Source organism: Spinacia oleracea, chromosome 1, assembly GCF_020520425.1.
Source record: "Spinacia oleracea cultivar Varoflay chromosome 1, BTI_SOV_V1, whole genome shotgun sequence".
Classification (NCBI taxonomy): Eukaryota; Viridiplantae; Streptophyta; class Magnoliopsida; order Caryophyllales; family Amaranthaceae; genus Spinacia; species Spinacia oleracea.
In genome coordinates this window covers 69,503,632-69,528,046 of record NC_079487.1, presented here as the reverse complement: position 1 = coordinate 69,528,046, position 24,415 = coordinate 69,503,632, and the positions used below count along the sequence as shown (strand labels likewise).

At 38.0% G+C, this 24,415-nt stretch overlaps 1 protein-coding gene across 1 annotated transcript; it reads left to right on the top strand.

Moving 5' to 3' along the window:
* Positions 1-3,956: 3,956 nt before the first annotated feature.
* LOC110790475 (E3 ubiquitin-protein ligase KEG) lies at positions 3,957-23,402 on the top strand. Its single transcript, XM_021995266.2, has 16 exons — positions 3,957-4,977; positions 10,458-10,820; positions 10,941-11,171; positions 11,377-11,502; positions 11,579-11,915; positions 12,048-12,205; positions 13,974-14,131; positions 14,967-15,085; positions 16,382-16,516; positions 17,131-17,255; positions 17,809-17,913; positions 17,996-18,229; positions 18,668-19,001; positions 19,089-19,277; positions 19,355-19,660; positions 21,781-23,402. The coding sequence occupies exons 1-16, from the start codon at positions 4,256-4,258 to the stop codon at positions 22,993-22,995; spliced, it is 4,857 nt and encodes a 1,618-aa protein (XP_021850958.1). The 5' UTR covers positions 3,957-4,255; the 3' UTR covers positions 22,996-23,402.
* Positions 23,403-24,415: the final 1,013 nt, after the last annotated feature.

The following is a 24,415-nucleotide window of genomic DNA, read 5'->3' as shown; positions in this document are numbered from 1 at the left end:
TGTACCATGTTTCCGTTTCCGACAACATCTACGACTTGGATAGTATTTATATTTCCGATACGATCCATATTTCCGTTTCCGGCAATATCATCGTTTCCGGAGTATTCATAATTTGCCTTTTGACGATTTCAGCTCCCACTGGAACCGAGATCCGTCGATTCTGAATATCCATAAATGGAGTATTTAATTCACTTAAATACTTGATTCTTTCACGTACTATTTGTGTGACCCTACGAGTTCAGTCAAGAGTAAGTTGTGGATTAATATTATTAATTTCACTTGAACTGAAGCGGCCTCTAGCTAGGCATACAGTTCACTTGATCTCATTGAATTATTAACTTGTATAATTAATTTATACTGAACCGCATTTATTAGACTTAGCATTGAATGCATACTTGGACCAAGGGCATTATTTCCTTCAGGCACGACGCAAACGTGGAAGGCCATTTGGTTCAAAAGATTCTAAGCCTAGAAAAGTAAAGAGGCCTGATGGAGTAACAAATGAAATCAATATTGGTCCTCCAAAAGAAGGTCATGAAAGACTAAATGAAGAGGAAAAAATAGATAAAGAAGATCCTCCTAAAGAGGAAGAAGAAAATCATAAAGAAGCCGATAACGATGAAATTTCAATGAACTATGTTTCAACCAAGAATTATAACCAGAAAAATGTTATTGTAGATCAAATATTTGCTTAATCCGTTGCAATTGAATTGAGATTTGATAATGATGACCCTGAACCAAAAACAGTGGATGAATGTCGTCGCAAACATGATTGGCCAAAATGGAAAGAGGCAATTCAGGCAGAATTGAAATCCCTTGAAAAATGAGAAGTTTTTGGGAAAATATCCACTACACCAAAGGGTGTAAAACATGTCGGACAAAAATGGGTATTTGTGAGAAAAAGGAATGAGAACAATAAGGTTACAATATACAAGGCAAGGCTAGTTGCCCATGGTTTCTCTCAAACACCGGGGATTGATTATGAGGAGACATATTCTCCAGTAGTTGATGCAACTACACTAAGATTTCTGGTAACCTTGACAGTTTCAAAAGAACTGCAAATGCGATTAATGGAAGGGGTGACCGCATATTTATATGAGTCACTTGACGCAGACATTTATATGAAAGTCCATGAAGGACTAAAAATTACCAGAAAACCACAAACCTAAAGAAATTATTTCCTTAAAGCTGAAAAGGTCACTTTATGGGCTAAAACAATCTGGAAGGAAGTGGTATAATCGTCTTAGTGAGTACCTTATAAAATAAGGATTCCAAAACAACCAAATAAGTCCATGGGTTTTCATTAAGTGATCCCAATCAGGATTCGCTATCATTGCAGTATATGTGGATGATTTAAATATCATTGAAACTCTAAGAGAACTTGAACAAATTGCAAAATACTTGATGAAAGAAATTGAGATAAAAGATCTTGGAAAAACATATTTTGTCTTGGACTACAAATTGAGCACTTGGAAGAGGGGATTTTTTTCCATCAATCAAATTACACATAAAGGGTTCTAAAACGCTTTTACATGGACAAAGCACATCCAATGAATTCCCCTATGGTCGTTTGATATTTGAATATGAAATATGACCCATTCAGACCTCGAGATGAAATGAAGAAATTCTTGGTCCTGAAGTACCATATCTAAGTGCAATTGGCGCTTTAATGTATTTAGCTAACAATACTAGACCTGACATTGCTTTTTCTGTGAACTTGTTAGCCAGGTATAGCAATTCGCCAACAAAGAGATATTGGTATGGAATAAGGTATTTATTCCGTTATCTAAGAGGAAAATCGGATCTTGGTCTACTCTATCAACCAAGAAAAGATGCTACTCTCATTGGATATGCAGATGCTGGATACTTATATGATCCACAGAAGGCCAAGTCACAAACTGGATATTTGTTCACCTATGGAGGTACTTCAATGTCTTGGAAATCAACGAAACACTGACAGCTACATCATCAAACCATGCATAATTGATTGCTCTTTATGAAGCTGGACGAGAATGTGTATGGCTCAGGTCAATGATCAGTAATATCCAAGAAGGATGTGGGATGCACTCAATAACAGAAAATCCTACCATCATCTACGAAGACAATATTGCATGCATCGCACAAGTAACTGAAGGGTACATCAAAGACGATCGAACAAAACACATATCCCCAAAGTTATTCTTCATACACGATCTCCAGAAAGAAGGAACGATAAACGTCCAATAGATTCAATCGTGTGACAATCTTGCAGATTTTTTTAACAAATCTCTTCCTTCAAAGAGGTTTGAGCAATTGGTACATAAAATTGGAATTCGTCGTCTTCGTGAGCTAAATTGAGGGGGAGTATTATATGCACTGCACTCTTTTTCCCTTCGATCAAGTTTTTATCCCAATGGGTTTTTCCTGACAAGGTTTTTAATGAGGTAGTATGTCAAAGCATATAATCACAAACTTTTATCCCCTAATAGTAGTTTTTGGTTCCACTGGGTTCTATAAAGCAGGCAACGGGCATCATGCTTAAACTGACATTCAAGGGGGAGTGTTAAGAGTCAACAATTGTAGAGCTACTACTAGGTATGAATAGTAAGAGTTTTTGGCTATAAATACCTTGCTCTACATTTCCTAAAGATACGAGTAATACACTTGCATAACAAAAAGTTTGTATTGTATCTCACTTATATCAGATATAAACTTTTGCTTCTTTCTTATTAACTCACAATAAATCCATAATAAAATATGTTTTTGATAAAAATGCTAAAGTGCGTTTGACACATCTAGACGGTCATCTACTTGACACATGTGATTTCTCATAATCCAATTCAAGGTTGCGGATGTTCATAGTTTAATTTAAGTGACAAAATCGAATACCACCTATCGAGTGACCACGTTCAAAAGCTCACATTCTCACTACGGAGTATGTTAGGATTAATAAATATTATCATCTTAAAAGAATAAGCTCAAAACCAATAGTAATTCAGTAACATATTATGAAAATCTTATAGTGTGTTCTATTTAACTTATTTGACTTGAACTTATCTAAACTTATATGATCTGAACTTATTGAAACTTATCTGAAATTATTGGAACTTATAGGAACTTGATAATAATAATAATAATAATAATAATAATAATAATAATAATAATAATAATAATAATAATAATAATAATAATAATAATAATTGTGATGTGTGTGTTGACTTGTCGGGATCTTCTACTTTGACACAATATGGGTTGTCTAGCTTTGTCCCGGGCCGGATTGTGACTGATGCGGCTATTCGGAAGCGGGTCAAGTACATAGCACGTTGCAGGGCCATTGGTTATGGCTTTCTTCCGTTCCTTTTCTCTTTTTTGGGGGAGCTGGATAAGGATGCTGTTGCGTTGCTGAAGCGAATTCAAAAGTTTTCTAGGATTCAGGACATTGGGACTCGTGCTGCTGCTCATATTTTCACCAGGATAGGCTTTGCTATAGCCAGAGGAGTGGGGGCCCAGATTGTATCTCGGCTTTCCACTAATTATTTGTAAAATATTTGAATTTGTTAGCATTTGATTTGTAATAATAATAATAATAATTATTATTAATATTAATATTAATATTAAAACTTATTTAAATTTATTGGATCTGAAACTTATTTTTTCTAAGTTGAACAAAATGACCCTTGACATAAACTTAACCCCACACAAAGTTATGGAAACAAAAGGGGTAAACATCATGTAGAACATACACTCCCACCTAATCTAAGACCATGAAGTAACCATAATTATTAAACTTACTTTGTCCCCCCCATTAAATTATAATCTCCACCAACCTAAGATTATTAATTACTAATACTAATTCAAAAACACCAACCAACAAATATATCCATTTACAACAAAATCATTTGGGCCGCAAGTAACGGGCCTAAACACTAGAAAAGAAATAAAAAATAAAAACATAAATAAAAAACCCCCTTCAAACATTTCTCTCTCTTCTTCTCTGGATGGTTTGTCTTCCTAAACTTTGCAAATTTTCTCTACTACTTCTCTCTACTACCTGATCACCACAACAGTAGTATCAACAAATCTATACCTTTCTGTATTTAACATTTGATTTCTGTGAATTTCCAATCTATCTATCTTCCATCGTGGATCTACGAACCTCGAATTCGACTTTAGATCTGCGATTCCAAACCGACTAATTTTGATTCGAAATTTGGATTCTTGTCACTTTTTGTTTTGTTGGTTTTTGTGTTGTGGGTTTCAAGAACTTTCTGTTGAGATGAAAGTGCCGTGTTGTTCGGTGTGCCACACGCGGTACAATGATGAGGAACGAGCTCCATTGCTACTCCATTGTGGCCATGGATTCTGCAAGGAGTGTCTGTCCCGGATGTTTGCCTCCTCGCTTGACAACTCTCTCTCCTGTCCCCGCTGCCGCCATGTAACCCTAGTGGGGAACTCCGTCTCCGCGCTGCGGAAGAACTTCGCCCTCCTCGCGGTCACCGCTACAGGAAACTCGTCTTCGGATGATGACGTCAGTGACGGTGATGGTGACGTTGAAAATGACGAATTTGAGGAGTACGAGGAGGATCGAAGGAGGAGCTCCAGTGCATCGAGCTCTGGGGGTTGCTCTGTTGGCGGGGTGATCGAGCTGGCGAGTCATGGGGAGTTGAAATTTTTGCAGAGGATTGGGGATGGGAAGAGGGCGGGGGTGGAAATGTGGACCGCTACACTGGCGGGAGGGGCGCGTTCTGGGGGCCGGTGTCGGCATAAGGTGGCGGTGAGGAAGGTGGGGATTACTGAAGATATGGATGTGATGTGGGTGCAGAATCAGTTGGAGAGTTTGAGGCAGGCGGCGATATGGTGTAGGAATGTTTGTACCTTTCATGGGGTTATAAGGGGGGTGGATACTTCTCTTAGTCTTGTAATGGATAGGTGTCATGGCTCTCTTGAATCAGCTATGCAGCGCAATGAGGGAAGGTTGACACTTGAGCAAATTCTCAGGTTCGAATCTTTCTTTTCCTTGGCTTTCTATTAGGTTTGTGGCGATTTCTGATTGTGATTCATGATTTTTATAATTGGATTTATACTTAGACTGCCAAAAGATTATGAATTGGTTATTGTCCTGAATTGTGTGTTAATTGAAACTAGATTACTCGCCTATTTGAGATTTGGACCTTAAGCTTGAGTTGAAAGTCGGCTGTTTTAGTTTCAGGTAGGGCCTTAGGGGTAAGGTTGAACACAATTTGAAACTGGGTGGTTTTGTAGTTGTAGGCTGACAAGTGCTGTTACTGAAGTTATCACTGTCTTTTAAGTACTTATGAGTGTTTATTTCGTGAAAAGTAGTATTGCAAACAAATAATCAGACTGTGAATGTTGGACAAAGTGTATTGAATGCACGGAACCTTTCATGAAATTCATCCTAACCTCTAAATTTGGCCTTTTATATCGGTCAACCCCCTTCCACCATCCGTTGGCACTCTCTCTCACTGCCATTGCTTCTGTTAGCCACCATCCTCTTCCTGCTTTTCTTCACAAAACAACATTTATTACCTTAAAAAAAAAAGTAAGTACAGGTTGTGGGAAATGTAAATGGGAGATTTCTGATTCTGACTATAGCTAAGTTATTCAATTTCGTAAACAGTAACAGAAGTCAATGGCTAATGTATTTGATAGCACCGCATTAGGGTTGAATGTGATCATCTAGAGTTGTTCACTGTCAAGTAAATCTCATTGGAGTCGTAAGGACATTTAAAAGTAGAAAATGTGAGTTTCATGGTAGAGCACAAACTGCAATATGGGGCTGGCAAATTTTGGGAGTCTATAGAATTGTTATGCAATAACTGATGGGAACATTTCCAAACAGTCATGGCCTGATTGTTGAAAGAATGATGGAATTCACCAATTTATTGGCCAACTTAGTTTATTTTGGTCATTTTTTGAGTTATTGTATTGTTGGGGTTTGGTTACAGTGGGGGAAAAGGAGAAGTTAAAGTGGCAGTCATCATTGACAGCGTGAACAACAATCTGGTTGTTAACAAATGTTACTTGGGCTGAAACCTGGACATGCTTGTGTTATAATTACACAACGTATGTCTGGATTCGTAATCATTTATTACTAATCTTACAGTTGGGTGTGGTAATCAATTGAAGAGAGTAAATGGGGAGAAGAGAGATAAATCAAATTAATGTTCACTGCCTCAAGCATTGTCTATGAGGGAGACATTCTAGGGCGCATTAAGAGGATTGGGTTCTTTGAAATTAAAGGATTGGTTGCAAATTCGATTTATGGAGTTTGGAAGGGAAAAGACGAGAAGGTGCTCTGGTGAAATGCCATGATTGGCTATCCTATGTACCATGTGGTTGAGCATAATGGATCAATGATATTGCTTCTAATCGAGATATTTTATGTGATAAAGTAACTTTATTAGCGTCATTATGAGCAAAGGCAGCTGGGGCTTTGAGGCTACGTCCAATTGAGGAGATACTAAATAATTTCGCTAACTCTTTTCTCTGCCAAACTTTGTCCTCTTAATGTATTCCCCTCTTAGAGTTTTAATAATAAAAAAAGCATGTCTTCAACTCTCCAAGCCATCCCCAAGTGCTATGTCTTGGTTGGCTTTATTATAGGATGTTATTGCTTTTGATGAGGAAAATCAAGCCATACAAATTTGTTCAGAAGATCTAGAAACATTTTTCTAGAATGTGTTTGAAAAGGCGCGCCGACAGTGGCACGGGCAAGTCTTTTTCAACAAGGTATAACGTGGCTTACAAAATGGTGGTGCTGCATAATTTTATCTTTCACGTTAAGAAATAAGAATTGCTTCATGCCTAGGCTCTAGGCCCCTATTGTGATAGTGCGCCTTTCAGCGTTTTCAAACACTTGGTTAAAAGAATCAGAAACTTATTATCATTAATATCTTCACTTGTGTATTATTAAATTCATGATAAGTTGATAATTTTTAATATACACACCAAAATGTAACCAACAAGATCAACATCATAACCTTTTCTTATGTATTAGATAAAAAGTATGGTTAAATTAAGATTCACATGTTTTTGTTTGAGCGGAAAACCCCTACATTTTCCAATTATGCAGAAATCTTCGATATTCCATATAAAGAACCATGACACCACACAATCGTAATGGCTGGATTATATTTGGTATTCTCTAGCGATGATGGTTTTTTTTGGTCTGCTCTCTCTGGGACTTTGCTTATTTGTCTTGTCTCTCTCCTCTCTTTTCCTATTAAGTTCCAGTTGTGCTTATTGCTTTTGACTTCCTCTTCTTTTAGCTAAATGCTAGGGTGAGAGACTAAGGCTTTGTTCTCTTCACCTTATTTTTACTTATTTAGGTCTAATAAGATAAGTGATGTAAGATAAAATAAGGGCCAATAAGTTGAGATAAGATAATATAATATCATATAAGATAATATAATATAATACTTCCTCCGTCTTTTAATACTCGCAACGTTTGGACTGTTTACACTATTCACATATTCCACTTTGACTATTTTTGGTGATTTATATGTAAAATAAAACATAGTAATATAGGATCTTGTTAGATTGTCTCAATGTGTAATTTCAAAATATCCACTTGTAATCTTTGCTTAAAGAGAATTAAATATATTAATGGTAAAAGATGTGAATTGGCATGTGTGAAAGTGACAAACGTTGCGAGTAAAAACAAACGGAGGAAGTATAACTTTCAATAATCAATAAGTTCAAATGACACCTTTTTATAACTTTCAATAAGGGCTAATAAGATAAGATAAGAAAAGATAAGATAATACCGTATAAGATAAGATAAGATAATACCGTATAAGATAAGATAAGATAAGATAAGATAATTAAGAGAAAGGGTAATAAGATAAGATAATAATTCATCTGCTCTTTTTTAGCTAACACACTTTCATGTTTGGGAATCTTCTTTTTAGTTGACACACTTCTTATTTTGGTAAATGTTATTAATGTAAATTTCCTATTTCACCCTCACATGGGTAAGTGGGAATGTGTGTAGATGGTCAGTACGTTAGTGGGTAGGGATATTATTGTCTATTACCTTCCTTTGTCACCTATTCTTACTACGTGTGCCAAAGTAAAGTGTGTCAACTAAAAAAGAAGGAGAAAGTATAAGATAAGATAAATTCAGGGCCAATAAATTAAGATAAAATAATATAAGTGAAATTGGTGAATAGGACGGTACCTAAGTGATTTTTGTACTAGTGCTGTTTTGAGTTTTCCGTAGTCCCTAGATTAATAAGTCAATTTGTTGTTTAGTTCTCACCGAGTTGGATTAAAACTACTTCTCAATTCATCTCTGGGCTTGTGCGTGTAGGCAAATGGAAGTTTTTGGATTTATTGAATGTATATGCTGTGTCAACTTACGTTCCAAATTCAGGAATGTTCTCAGATTCGAAATTTCAAATTCTGACGAGCTAGACACTGGATATGTATCCTGTCAAGAACCAAGGTAACATAAGCTATGAGAGGGAGTATAAAAAGAGGGGGGGGGGGGGGTCTCAAAATGACAAGGACAAAAAAGTCTTTACTGTTTTAAAGTGCCTTGGGTTTGTAAATTGTTTAGTTTAGTGCACCTACGAATTATGATACATGAGTTGAAAGAGTTAAGTGGAAGGGTCCTTGGAAAAGAATGTATTCACTATTGTTGGATAGATTTAAAAATGATCATTGTCATTTCAAGTTGGGACTGCATAAATAAGTTACTATCCTTTGGGTTTCAACAAATGTTTCAATTTAATTCTCATTGTGCTTGTTTCGCCCAGATGTAAAATTAACTTTCCTCATGATTGATGTTTTGTACTTTGTTCTTTACTTTATCATTCGTATTATTTGGCAAGGTTATTTTTGGAAACTTATCTTCTATAGACGAAAGGTCTTCATCTCTACAGGGGAAGAATATATTTTCTTCCCCATATTTTTCTCTTTATCCTTATAGCAAGAGTTACATTGGCTACATCTCGATATTAACAAACTTGCAACAAAAATTATTTTTGAAATAAGAAGAGTTGAATAAACAATCTTACTATATTCAATGTAAAGAGAAGACTTGAGTTCATTCACTAATAGATCTTTTTCTCAACATGCATTTTCTCTTTAGTTGATTGAAATTATTGATTATTGATTAAAAGTTGATTGGTGACTTTGCCATGGACTTGATTCATTGATTATTGATGAAAAGTTGATTGGCGGCCTCGCCCCAACCAAAACATTCCTATGGAACATCTCCTATGTTGGTTCACTTTGATATGTTAAAAATATTTTTTGAAAAAAATTTCCACCTCCAAGTTTGCAGCTCTGAATTGGTCAGAGTCTGAGTTTGGAAGATTCCAACATAAACCATGCCTCTTTGTTTGTTTCGGGTGCACTTAGGCCTTGTTTTCTTCACCTGATTTCATGAAATTTAAATTACTTTTACTTAGTAAACTAATTGTATTTGTAATATGGACTTACTGAATTTCACCCTACTCTGATAATTACTGATGGAAACTGCTTTTTATTTTTTAATACTGTATCTTTAAGGACTTCAACTAATATTATTTTTTAATTAGAAGAGAATAGGGAATTTGTGTTAGAGATGGACCATCACTGAAAGATTTAAGAACTTGGGAAACATGGATATAAAGACGAATAGTTTTGAGGATCACAGATCATTCTAACTTTACTGGTGGAAATTACTGAACATAATTTCTTCTGTCTTGGTAAAGCTGCCTCCTTACCACTTTTTTTGGTCCCCTTTATTGTCCTATTTTCTGAATAAATACATATGCACCTAGCCACCAATTCATCATTCCTTCTTTCCGCTGTAATATACATTGGTTTTATCCCTTTTATTTATTGAAGACCCTCAATATTTCTCAAGAGTCATATAAGTCCGGCATTTTGGGATAGAGGGAGTATTTCTATGAACCCATCAATACATTTAATTAATTCTAGCTAGACAAGAGATGTGGCGTTGCTGATTACATATTGGATTTTTTGTCAAGTAGAAAAAAACTAAATCTAAAACACTGAAGCCTTATTTAAAGATGGCTGTTGGCCGGATCGGGTAAATGGGCCCGACCACGCCAAGCCTACTCTACATCGTGCTGGCCAGACCGAAAATTTCAAAACAGGGTCTGGCCCACGGGCTGTTGTGCCTAAGCCTAATTTTACTAAATTGAGCGTGCTTTGTCGTGGCGGGTCGAGTCGTGCCATGTCTTGTTGTACTTTTTCCAAAAAAAATCGGCCCAGGCCCAACCCATGATTTCATGCCTATGCCGGACCGGGCTTTTTTCGTGGCGGGTTGGCCCACATCCATCTTTAACAGAAGCCTTTAGATAAATAGTAGAATTTTGGAACTTTATAGCATTGACATTTCAATCTTTTTAGGTGTGTTCATGCTGCTTGTGTTAATTGTGTGGACAGTTCTATATTAGATTATAGTTGTCACCTAAAAATATTTGATTGTTTGATAAATTCAGATATGGAGCAGATATTGCCCGAGGGGTTGCTGAACTTCATGCTGCTGGTGTTGTTTGTATGAATTTGAAACCGTCTAATATTCTTTTGGATGTGACCGGTCATGCTGTGGTTTCTGATTATGGACTTCCTGCAATCCTTAAAAAGCCAATATGCAGAAAAGCTCGAGCAGAAGGGGATTCCTCAATAATCCATTCTTGTATGGACTGCACGATGCTTAGTCCACATTATACAGCTCCAGAGGCATGGGAACCAGTGAAAAAGTCCTTGAACTTGTTCTGGGAGGAGGCTATAGGTATATCTGCAGAGTCAGATGCATGGAGTTTTGGTTGCACCTTGGTCGAAATGTGCACTGGGACTGTTCCGTATGTACCATGTATCCATTTTGATTGACTTTCTATCCAATGATTTTTTAGCATGCTGGTCTTTTATAATTAACCGTAAAATGATTTATGATATGTGTACCGCCTGTTATTGGCATCCAGTTGGGCAGGTCTGAGTGCCGAGGAAATTTATCGTACTGTAGTCAAGGCTCGAAAATTGCCTCCACAATATGCTAGTGTAGTTGGTGTGGGAATACCGAGGGAGTTGTGGAAGATGATTGGGGAATGCTTACAGTTCAAACCATCTAAGCGGCCCACTTTCAGTGCAATGCTAGCCATATTTCTTCGTCATCTACAATCACTGCCTCGAAGCCCTCCTGCAAGTCCTGAAAAGTAAGATATTTCATATTCTGTTGTCTGGTTCCCTTATTAGTAGTAGTGTGTAAACCTTATTTTGTCACTTCCCCTTCCTTTATTTGTATGTGTGTGCACCTGCAACTTTATTGCTCATGTACATTTCTTGGTACTTTTCTTGTTTCCTTTTCCTTGATTCGGTCTATCGTCTTGTTTGCGTTCATAAAAACTGGCAATTTTTCAGCGACGTGGAGGCATGTTCCACTACGAACTTGATTGAGCCTTCCCCAACATCTGTCTTGGAGGTGTATCCCTATAACCCTAATCAACTGCATCGACTGGTTTCTGAGGGGGATTTGAATGGTGTAAGGTTGGTGCACTGCTGATTGTGTGGTTCAAATGGCATTGTTGTCTCTGTATCTGATATTTTAAAGTTGCTTTTGCAGAAACTTTCTTGCGAAAGCTGCATCAGGAGCTGGTAGCAATGCAGTATCTTCATTACTAGAAGCACAGAACAATGATGGGCAGACTGCTCTCCACCTTGCTTGTAGAAGAGGGAGTGTCGAACTTGTTGACGCTATTTTGGAGTACAAGGAGGCCGATGTAGATATTCTTGACAAAGATGGGGATCCTCCACTTGTCTTTGCTTTGGCAGCTGGATCTCCTGAGTGTGTTCGTGCCCTTATAAGAAGAAATGCGAATGTGAAATCTAGATTGAGGGAAGGATGTGGCCCTTCTGTAGCTCATGTTTGTGCATACCATGGTCAACCTGATTGCATGCGCGTATGTTTTCAATGATCTTCGTAATATACTGTGGCTATACTTATTGCAGTTGCTTGCTTGTTCTTCCTTTTCTGTTTAATGGTTTCTAGATTGATTGGAGTTCCTATATGCTATTTTATTTCACTGTGGCAGGAATTATTAATAGCCGGAGCTGATCCTAATGCTGTCGATGATGAAGGTGAATCCGTGCTGCACAGAGCTATTACGAAGAAATATACCGACTGCGCTTTGATTATATTGGAACACGGGGGTTCTAGATCAATGAGTGTTCGGAATTTAAAGGACATGACGTATGTATATCTGTTGTGTGCTGCTCAATTTTTCTTTCACGCATGTCTTTAAAAGTAACAAAGGCTGAAGTCTAACTTGCATGAAAACGTACTTGGTATAATGGATGTTCCTAAACATAGGATTGGGATACACTAATATAGGTATAATATAATCATGAAATCTTTTAAGCACAAAAGCACTCAGTTGGGGGAGGGCTGGAAGGGGGAGCATATCATCGTTCTGGATACGTAAACACATATAAGCACAATAAAAAGCTTGCATGGAAATCAGGTGTGTTTGTGCAACGTTTGCATGTTCTTGCAAGTACTCATCATTAGTTATAAGTCACATGTTGTCTTCTGCCTTGGAGAGCCTCACTTTAAAACTACGATTCTTCCTATAAACATCATAATGTTCCAGGAAGATGACTCGAGCCTGTCAGTATAAAGGCAGAACCTAGTGGCTTCATTTGTACTTGTAAAACATTCTAGCACTCGTTTCTCACATCACTCTCTTAGGTTCCAAGTCTAATTGTTGCATTTCCCGTAACATAATCCCCACAACACTTGTATAGCCAACAGGAGTAAGACATGATTTCTCTTCTGAGGGAATTGTGAAGCGAGCGACCACATGTGTTACTAAGTAACTAAGGTGTTCAAAATAGCCTTTACTCTTGGTTCCTGGAATGGATGAAGTGAAGACAATTTAAGCAGTTTAAATTTAATTGTGGATACGTAAAATTTATTGATGTTACTCTAGATTTTTTTATTTGCTTTGCGACCTCTGAATTATGAGGCTTATTGTACGTTTTAGAAGAATCCTTAAAAAGTCAGGTGGCACTAATGGTGTAGGAGAAGCATATAAAAGCCCCATTTCCTGTGGAGGAGAAGGTTAGGATTATTCGTCATGTTTTAACAAGGGTTTTTGTCTCTTAGAATTTACGTGAAGGCTTGGTATTATGCTATTGGTTTAATACATTTTTTGGATGTTGGACTTTATACATTATGCTCGTTGCTTAGTCTGCTTGAATTAGTTGGGTTTTGTGCTTGGATCGCCTGTTGAGGAAAGAAAATAAGGAGGGGTTGGTGAGTCATTAATGTTGATGGGGTTTGGTGGATAACCAGCTATTTGATTGTGTGAGGTTTCAACCACTTAAATATTTCTAATTTCAAGTTATTGAAGTGTGGAAGATGGTTCCTCCAGCTATATGTTGGTGCAGTTGGAGGTTAAGAAAATGATAGCAATCTTATTGTTTAGGTTACTGGGCCTTATGTTCTCTTCTCCAAGGCTTTTGTAAGTTTTGAGGCATGTGCTATAGTCTCAGGATCATTTACCTTTCTCTTTTGTTTAGTTCTGCCTATATTTATAATTTCGTTTCTATTGTTTCGGATAATGCCTTCTTAATGCTTTCCGTGATAACATGTTTGGAAATTGTTGGGAGTAATGAATTCTATATTTGACTGAGGAGTAAATTTGACCTGTGTTAGTTGCACAGGAATACCTGATTGCTACCAAAGTTTTCACTGTTAGTTTTACCAACTATATTCATAAGTCAACTTGCACTACCTGTGGATTTCTATAAGAATTCTAAATTACAACAGTGGGACAAAAAAACATGATACATACAATCCTTCTCCTGGTTAAAATGGAAAAATATGGCAGATTTACTTTGCAATGAGTATCATGTATGCATGCGGTGGACATTTTGCTTGATCCTGTGCTGCGTCATTTAAGAATATATTCATCCATATGTATTCTATCTTTGTAACTAACACAGTCATGTCACAGACCCTTGCACCTTTGTGTAGCAACATGGAATGTGGCTGTTGTGAGAAGATGGATTAAAGTTGCTACCACTGAGGAGATAGCTGTTGCAATAAATATACCAAGCCCTGTTGGCACAGCCTTATGTATGGCTGCAGCCGCTAAGAAAGACCACGAAATAGGTGAACTGATTCCCCTTCCCCATAATTGTTAGAATATTGCTCATATGATTAACCAGTCATGGCGGCTACCTTTCTGAAACAGGCTTGTTGTAGCTTTTCTCTTCTACTAACGATCTTTCTGTTTTACGAACTTTGATTAATAGAGATGATCTTTTAAGAATTTACAGGCCAGTCTTACCTTTTGATTATTGTTTGTGTTGCCCATTGCTTTTATTAAAAAATTAAATAATGCATTTTGATGATGGGTAGGGTATTATATTTGGTGGAGCTTCGTTGAGCTGTGAGCTTGATAAGACTAGAGAACGGTTTGGTGTGAGCTTTTGAGATGAGTTGTTTCCAATCACATGCCTTTCTACGTTAAGCTGTTTTGTTCTCCGAGTTCTCTTCTCCTCAGTTTGTTAACTGTTTGCTGCATTTTGTTTTTGGTATTGTTCTCTTTACTTGTGTCCATATCTCATTTGTCGTCCAACTTGAGCATTTATTTTTCATCCTTCTCCACAAATTGAGTGTTAGGTCTATTTGCTGCTGATAATTCATTTAATGGAAGTGCTCTTTATTTTAGAAGGATGCTATGCATCATTTATTCCCTTCCCCTTTTCTACATCTAGTGGCACCACCAGTTCCGCTCAATTTTAGAAGATCAGTATTGTAAGCTTACTTTGTGTTTCTATTGTTCACCTCTCTCTTCTCTTATGACTCACCCCAAGCCCCCAAAAAGGATAAAAAAGAAAGAACAGACGTATTTAATCTGTTGCATGGTTTTGTTTCTGCTATTCTTCTGGAGGACCTTACAATGAAATACGTTCTAAATTGATTTGAATTATCTATGCTGTAGAGGGAAGAGAATTGGTGCGGCTATTGCTTTCTGCTAGAGCTGACCCAACTGCTCAAGATGCTCAACAGAGAACTTCTTTGCATACAGCTGCTATGGCTAATGATGTGGAGCTGGTGCAGGTGAGAATTTTTCAAGTACTCGTTCAATGACTTTCTTGTGCTTCTAACCCAGAAGGAAAAATCATGGTGGTAATATTCCTTGATCATTGGCAAGGCAACCGTTAAAACTTGTGGTGGAAATAGGTCACAGGGAGAAACAATTTGGATCCCTGCCACCGTACTGATTTAATGCTACTTGCAGGAAATGGTAGCAAAGACAACACTTATTTAGTTTAGATAGTAAATTTGGATTAAAAAAATATATCACTCCCTCTGTCCCTATTTGTTAGCTCCATTTGCCATTTTTGTCCGTCCCTAAAAGATTGTCCCATTACTATAAATGATCATTGGACCACAACTTACTCTCACATAAAATACATTTGGCCCACCACTTTTGTCTCTTCTCAATTTCACTGACCCATATCTTAATAAAGCGCATTTACTACATGGGGCAAACAATAAGGGACAGAGGGAGTAGAAGGTAGCATGGCGGATTTTAGAGTCTGGCTAGGATATTCTTAGGATCTTTTTCTTGTAAGTCTTCCCTTAGTTGTTTGAATCGTTTCCTAATATCCCACATTTCCATTAGCAACTTTCATCTGGCAAGTGAAGGTCCGTCTTATGTTGAGAGCTTTTGTTTGGACGCTAGCTTTGGGAATGATCAACACAAATGTTATGCTCCACAAGTGTTAACCGAAGTTGACTATCTTACGAGATATAGGCTTGCTTTACGGAGCTAACAGTGAGTCTTGCTAACATGTTATTCTTCACTGTGAACTGGCTACTGGCTATTATCTTTGGAGAGGACTCTTTTCGGTGTATAAAGGGAAGACTTGGATGTGCTCTTCAAATATTCACGAGTGGCATCTTATTCAATTTGTAGGATTTGGTAGGCGGAGAAGAAGAAGTTGCTTTGGTTACGTGATGGCAATTTTGTGGTGTGTTTAGCTGAAAAGAAATGGTCAGGTCTTTAATTGTGTTGCTGCCCCGCGTTCTTTGCTACTCAATGAAGTGACTTTATCAGCTTCTTTACAAGCTTTAAGTGGCCGAGGCTTTCACAAATTATGCAATAGGGGAGATACACCAGTAATTATTTGCAGTTTCTTTGTGAGGATACCTTGTCCTCCTTCTGTATTACCCTATCTGAAGTTCTAATAACTTTTTTATTCATATAAAAATAGAAGGTAGCATGGACAACGTGTTTCAACTAAATATAATTCCTAAGCTGCACAACCTCTTATAAGGGCAGAATACAATAAAAGGTAAATCATTCCAGAGCTGCATTACTTGCTCATATGTTTTTTTTTTTTTGGGCAGATTATTCTGGATGCTGGAGTTGATGTCAACATTCGTAATGCGCACAATACATTACCTCTTCATGTGGCTTTGGCTCGAGGTGCAAAATCTTGCATAGGCCTGCTTCTGTCGGCTGGAGCTGACTATAATTTCCAGGTTTCACTCACCTCTTGCTACAAGAATATTACTAGAGATTACTATGTGATGACTACTGACTACACGTGTTTTACACTTACACTTGTCTAGTTATCCACTGCCTCCCCCCCTCCCCAAAGAAAAGTTTCTAGGCTTTTAGCTTAAGATGTTTCTTGACAAAAAAATGTTCTTCATAGAATCTTTCCGTAACTGTAAATATTGTTGAAAGAGTGTTTTTATGATCTGATGAACCTTGCTTGATCCTATAACCTGAATAATATTGTTGAAAGAGTGTTTTTATGATCTGATGAACCTTGTTTGATCCTATAATCTGAATACCTGATCATAAGGTATAATTTCCAATCCGAACTAGGAACCTTATCCTCGCAACCTTGATAACTGCTATGGAATAATTTTGAACTTCTGTTTTCTTATTAAATATAACAATTTAAACCTTCAATTGCCTGTAACTTTTTCTTCCAAAGTTTTAGTGCGGACAATTTTCTTTTGAGGTAGGGTAGGAATTGCAATTTCTTCCTCAATTAATGTCTCATCTCTCATGCTCTCATCCTATCCGGTTTCTTGGATCTTGTTTCCTTGTGCTACTTTATCTTACTAGTATTTCGTATCTTCAGGATGATGAAGGTGATAATGCTTTCCACATAGCAGCTGATGCAGCTAAGATGATTCGTGAAAATCTCGAATGGATTATTCATATGCTTAAGTGTCCAGATGCTGCTGTTAATCTGAGGAACCACAGGCATGTATAATTGTCTTAATTCTCAGTACTATGATTGTGTTGCCAGGCTATTTTAACTTATTATTCCTTATCCGGTGTTGTATACTGATGGTACTCCCTCCCGGAATACTCACCCGATTTGATCGGCACAAAGTTTAAGGCAGTTTAATTGACTTATTATTTAATTAGGTGGTAGTTGATAGTGGGGTATTTTTTAAATATAGTTAGTGGGAGATGCGTGGGACCTCCGATTCTTTGAATGGTTTTTTAGATATTAGGAATACAAATGGGACCTTAGGTAAGTGAGAGAAACAATATAATATTAGCAAAAATATGCCATTTATAGAAACGGGGCAAGTATTCCGGGACGACTTTATAAGGAAAGTGGGGCGAGTATTCTGGGACGGAGGGAGTATTTATTGGCAAAAGTAGAAACTGGATATAGTCGAGTTTTCTTCACTGTGTCAATGTTCAGACTAATATCATAGTATGGTAAAAGCTGAACAATGTAAGGATATGCATTATGACTTATGAGTTCTAACTTTTGCGTTGCGTGTTATGTGATGGATAGCAGTGGTAAGACCTTAAAAGATTTTCTAGACGCCCTTCCTCGAGAATGGATTTCTGAAGATCTGATGGAGGCACTTTTGGATAAGGGGGTACAACTGTCTCCTACAATGTGAGCACAATAAACTTCCATGAACACTTGTCGTTTTCTTCCCTTCCGGTTGTTCAACCTGTCTGTTAATTGTTAAATGTAGCTATGATATTGGTGATTGGGTGAAATTTAGAAGAAGCGTCACTGCTCCAAAGTATGGCTGGCAAGGTGCAAAACAGAAAAGTGTTGGTTTTGTACAGAGTATCCCTGACAAGGATCATCTGATAATATCATTTTGCACCGGAGAGGCTCGTGTTTTGATGAATGAAGTTATAAAAGTAATTCCACTTGACAGGGGACAGCATGTGAAACTTAAGCAAGATGTCAAGGAACCAAGGTTAGATTGTTTAGATGATAAGGTGTTACTTTTGTTTTAGCCTGTACTCCTGTTCTTTAATAGTTGTACCTGTTTAACTTTTGCCACAATTCACATGTCCTACTTTGACCATTTCCCCCCCCCCCCCCCCCCCCTAATATATTAAGTCAAATGTTTAATGTTATTGGATTTATGATTTATCTCAATGTATATTTTCAAAATATCAACTTTTATTATTTTTACTGATGGATAGTCAAAGATACTAATGGTGTATTTTATGCATTCGAAAATGTGCTAAGTCAAAATGAAACAGCTACTCCTTAGTAAAATCACATAGGGAATAGATTTTTCTTACATTTATGTTGTTGCAAATATTTTCAAGACTTGATTTATGGAGTACATGAAAATAATCGGTTCTTTGGCTGTACTCCTCAATACAAGTGTCATGTTATGTTTTAGGTTTGGATGGCGGGGCCACTCACGTGACAGCATAGGAACTGTACTTTGTGTTGATGATGATGGGATATTGCGGGTTGGATTTCCAGGGGCCTCTAGGGGATGGAAGGCTGATCCTTCAGAGATGGAAAGAGTAGAAGAATACAAAGTTGGGGATTGGGTTCGTATACGTCCATCTCTTACCACGGCCAAACATGGCTTGGGTTCTGTCACACCAGGCAGCATAGGTATAGTATACTGTATTAGACCTGATAGTAGTTTGTTGCTAGAACTAAGCTACCTTCCAAATCCGTGGCATTGTGAGCCAGAAGAGGTTGAGCATGTTGAACCTTTCAGGGTAAGTATCTTCCTTAGATGTGGATTTTTCTATTCTTGTGCTTTATTGTGTTTCAATTGTTTATTGATTTACTTTTTATTTCCTCAGATTGGCGACCGAGTATGTGTTAAACGCTCTGTTGCAGAACCAAGATATGCTTGGGGGGGCGAGACTCATCATAGTGTGGGAAGAATAAGTGAAATAGAGAGCGATGGCCTCTTAATGATTGAAATTCCCAACCGGCCAATTCCTTGGCAAGCTGATGCCGCTGACATGGAAAAAGTGGAGGATTATAAGGTAGCATCTTTTCCTCTGCAATGATTTGCACTTGACAGTTAGCAACCAGTGTTTCAGTCCTTACTGAATGATTGCAGGTACGGGATTGGGTTAGAGTTAAAGCTTCGGTCTCCTCTCCCAAATATGGATGGGAAGATGTCAACAGACATAGCATTGGAGTTATCCATAGCCTGGAGGAAGATGGTGACATGGGTGTTGCCTTTTGCTTTAGAAGCAAGCTCTTTTCTTGTTCTGTGACTGATATGGAGAAGGTGGCTCCTTTTGAAGTTGGGCAAGAGATTCATGTGATGCAATCTATTTCGGTGCCACGGCTTGGGTGGTCTAACGAATCTCCAGCTACTGTCGGGAAAATTGTGAGAATTGACATGGATGGGACATTAAATGTGAGTATTACTTTTCCATTTTTAATTTGTTCTTGTTGACTGTAATAATTATGAGATCAAATTACTGGATGCTTTATAAGGACTGTAACCCTATTGCCTTGCTATTGGGTTAAACCTTTTCACACAGTGTCTTGGTTTACAATGTCATTTTGAACTCGTGGTCTTTGATATATGTGCTACTTTGAAAGCATGCCAAGCATGTTGAGAAGGATTGGGGGGTTAGGGAGAGGAGGTTGCAATTTAAGGTATTCCTAAAATTGGATTTATGGTGTTATCTTTTCCATACGAAGACACTTGCAGACGTGATAGAAGTAGCTGGTTGAGTTTTGAAAGTTTTGAGATTAGGTGGTCCTGTGAAGTTGAACCCTTATATTCAGAAAGGTTCTCGTGAGAATGATATAAAAGTAGGCCAAGACAGAAAAGGTCATAGGTCTTATATTCATCACATTTCCCATATAGATTATTATTGTTTATTGATTGAAAGCCTCTCCAAGCTTTCACATAATAAATAGCAGAAAAGGGTACTTCTAACTAAAAGGGTTGCGGTATGTATAAGAAAGTCTTACTGAAATACTAGTATCCTAATTTTAGTGTTTTGTGTATTACGGAGTACTGTATACTAGCATCATAGATACTATGCAAGAAAAAGTCATGAAAGATGGAGGTCATAAAACATACATATCTTTTGAATCTACTGTATTCATGCCAGAGATCTTTAGCCTTTCCATTAACTGTACTTCCTCTGTCTGCTACTATTTGTTAAATTTTCTTGTTCTGGACGTTCCTAGGTATTCGTCAAGTTTCTAATAACAATGTAGAAAATACCACAAATCTAAATGGTGAATGTGGAAATGGGCATAATGAGCGCCAATGGTATGCTTAACTTGGTGATGTGAATTTGGCATATGAGCTAGGTAAGGAAGTTGGTGTCAATTGTCTGGACTGATCATTATCGAATATCTACAACAAATCTTCACATTTCAGAAACTTTCCGCTGTCCAAGATACTCTTTTTGGGGGGTTTTGTGTTTATGGGGATAATCAATGAAAAGACATTGATTAAATAATTGCAACATTTAAGAAATAAAGGGTTTCAATCTTTAGTTAATACTATTAAGATTGAGTAATCACAAAGATCGAATCTCACAAAGATGCAAATGAGAGAAATCTCATAAATTAATGACAGGCAGAAGCTGTTCTAACAACAGTATGACTCTCTTCCTTTTATGCGGTTGCTACGGAGTACTACTTAATGTTAACCTAACGAACTTCCAATGAGCCCTTGGATTACAAATGAATGTTCAAGATTAAATCATTAAAATTCAAAAGAGAAGCTTAAAAATGCCTGCTGCAGACTTGGGGTGAATCGACCCGAGTGGTTGGGTGGAAGAGAATAGTTTCCAGTTCTTGCCTTCTAATCTCACACCCGACTTGGGTGGTATTTACCCGAGTGGTCCAGTGGAGCTCTGCGACTCATCCTCCCGTCTCCCTGATCTTGTACCTGGCTCGGGTGAGATGACCCGGGAGTCTGGTGGAGCTGTGGTCCAACTTTCTTGACCTGGAAAAAGCTCGCTAACCACTGCTCATGCTTCCAATACTAAGGTTTGTCCCTTCAATAATAAAATCTAGGCTTCTATTCAAAGCAGTAAGGAAACTACTTGAGGTTTATGAGGGTCAAACCCAGGTAGTTGCCACCCTAATATCCCCTACAATCAAAGCCCAAGAAGGTTCTACAGGATCCACTCACCATGACATGTGGTGCCTGTATAGCCTCCACGTTAACTCAGTTGAGAACCCCTGGGTTATTCTGTGCATATTTTTGTTTTCCCCCACTGAATAATTATTTAGGTGGGAACTTAGTACAAGAAAAAACTTATGATAACTAAAAATTGACTTTTGCATCTTCTTTAACACTTTGCTTCTACAGTTATACACTTCCTCAAAATCAAGTCTTCGACATTTGATAATTTTAGTGAGAGGTTCAGTACAGATTGATTGATTGATTGAGTGAGCATGGTTCTACAAAAATGGTGTTATGCTTCCAACATTTAGCCTTCGTTTATTACTGGTCCCTTATTAACCTATATATCATAGGATCTAAAACTTAACGTATCTGTGCAGGTGAGAGTAGCTGGCAGATCCAGCCTGTGGAGAGTTTCCTCTGGCGATGCTGCCTGTCTGTCAGGGTTCGAAGTGGGTGATTGGGTGCGATCAAAACCCATTTCCGGAGCTAGACCAAGTTATGACTGGAGCAGTATAGGAAAGGAAGGTGTAGCAGTTGTCCATAGTGTACAAGATAATGGTTATTTAGAGCTGGCTTGTTGCTTTCGTAAAGGGAAGTTGCATGCTCATGACACAGATATGGAGAAGATCCCAAGTCTCAAGGTTGGGCAGTATGTTAAATTTCGTGCTGAACTAGCAGAGCCAAGATGGGGTTGGAGAGGAGCCAATCCGAATTCTCGAGGCATTATTACCAGTGTTCATGCTGATGGAGAAATAAGAGTTGCATTTTTTGGGTTGCCAGGGCTATGGAAAGCAGACCCTGCTGACTTGGAGATTGAGGCAGTGTTTAATGTGGGCGAGTGGGTGAGATTGAAGGATGGTGCTGGAGATTGGAAATCTATCGGGCCCGGCAGTATAGGGGTAGTACAGGGACTAGGATATGAGGGTGATGAATGGGATGGAACTGTTTCTGTTGGGTTCTGTGGAGAGCAGGAAAAATGGATGGGAGTCATCTCTAATCTTGAAAAGGTTGATAAGCTATTTCTTGGACAAAAAGTAAGAGTAAAATTCTCAATCAACCAACCAAGGTTTGGCTGGTCAGGTCATAGTCATGCTAGTGTTGGGACAATAACATCGATTGATGCAGACGGCAAGCTGAGAATTTATACACCAACGGGTTCAAAGGCTTGGATGCTAGACCCATCTGAAGTTGAGGTGGTTGAGGAAGAGGAGATCCATATTGGAGATTGGGTTAAGGTTAAGGAATCAATAACAAACCCAACTCATCAATGGGGAGAGGTGACTCCTTCCAGCATTGGTGTGGTACACCGCATGGACGATGGGCAGCTTTGGGTGGCATTTTGCTTCTTGGAAAGGCTTTGGCTTTGTAAAGCATCAGAAATGGAAAAAATTAGGCAGTTTAGGGTTGGGGACAAGGTAAAGATTAGAGAAGGGTTGGTGGCCCCGCGATGGGGTTGGGGAATGGAAACTCATGCAAGCAAGGGAGAAGTGGTGGGGGTTGACGCTAACGGGAAGTTGAGGATAAAGTTTAGATGGAGAGAAGGGAAACCATGGATTGGAGACCCTGCTGATATAGTACTTGATGAAACCTAGAAAACCATGGAGAAGGTAGCAATTCAAATCATTATCACAGGCAGGTTTTGGAAGTTTGGCCCCTCAATTTTTTCGGAGTGGTTCAAATATCCTGTTAATGCCGTGCATCATCCAGTATATATGCTCATTAGCATGTATTTATTGTATGGATGATGGGATTATCGGCCGAAGTTATTGTTAATAAAGAGGGGATGGTTGATCAGTGGGCGTGGGCGTGGGCTCGGGCTCATTTCACTGTTATTTACTAGGTAAATACATGGGGCAAGAAGTAGCAGTATACCATTTGTATTGCATTGTTTTATGTCAAATAGTCCCTTTGAGCTTCAGGGTAAATATATATACTTATATAGAGGTACTGAAATTTTGTACAAATTAGTTGCCATGATCAAGTTATCAGCCTTCTCTTGTGTTGGGTGTTTCATTTTGATAATTTTATGTGGTTCTTGTACAAGACTCCAGAATTCTCCATGCCTAGATGGTGCCTTAAAGCGCACCCTTTGAATTTGGTGGCACGACACGAGGGCCATTATTTCTAGCCAAAGTGTCGACATGAAAACACGATATAAAGCAGACACAATCTAGAACCATCTTTAACGCTACAATTGCCCCACAAATGGCGTGTTGGGTTAGGCCTTGCTCTTATACGTTTGGCATTTTGGCCGAGTTAACATTTACATGGAGATGTTATAACGAGTAGTCTTGAGAAGATACAAGTACAATTCCCCACAAATGGCGTGATGGGTTAGGGCTCGCTCTTATACGTTTGGCATTTTGGCCGAGTTAACATTTACATGGAGATGTTATAACGAGTAGTCTTGAGAAAATACAAGTACAATTCCCCACAAATGGCGTGCTGGGTTAGGGCTCGCTCTTATACGTTCGGCACTTCGGCGGAGTTTTTTCTTTTTTTTGGCAAATATAAGATTCTGTTCTTTACCAAGAATAAGGATTACAACTAAGGGTGCAAATGAGTCGAGATTCTCAATAAATTACTTGGCTTTTTGGCTCGATTAAGGCTCGTTCATGTTCGTTTGTTTAATAAATGAGCCAACGTGAACATACTTGTGTTCGTTCATTTAAGTTCATGAACAACTCGTTTATTTATGTTTATGAACAAGTTCGACTATTTGCGTTCATAATCAAAATTTTCATACATAATTGTTTTATTATAGATAAAATTGTATTTTGACTTTAATTTTAAGATTCAAAAAAAATATCATAGAATAAAAATATTTTGAAATTAAATGGCTAAATTAGTGCATATTCAAAAGTATGTTTTCAAAGGGATAAACTCTAAAGCGCAGAACTCGTTTAAGAAAAAGCTCGTTTATGAACTCGGCTCGATTAATAAACGAAACGTTCATGAACCGTTCACGAACACAAAATCTCTTAAACGAACCGAGCTTAAACAAATTTTTGA

Coding starts and splice junctions, on each gene's coding strand:
- LOC110790475 (XM_021995266.2), top strand. CDS start 4,256: ATGAAAGTGCCGTGTTGTTCGGTGTGCCACACGCGGTACAATGATGAG. Junction 10,821..10,940: donor ATGTGCACTGGGACTGTTCC/GTATGTACCATG, acceptor ATTGGCATCCAG/TTGGGCAGGTCTGAGTGCCG. Junction 11,503..11,578: donor GGGGATTTGAATGGTGTAAG/GTTGGTGCACTG, acceptor TTGCTTTTGCAG/AAACTTTCTTGCGAAAGCTG.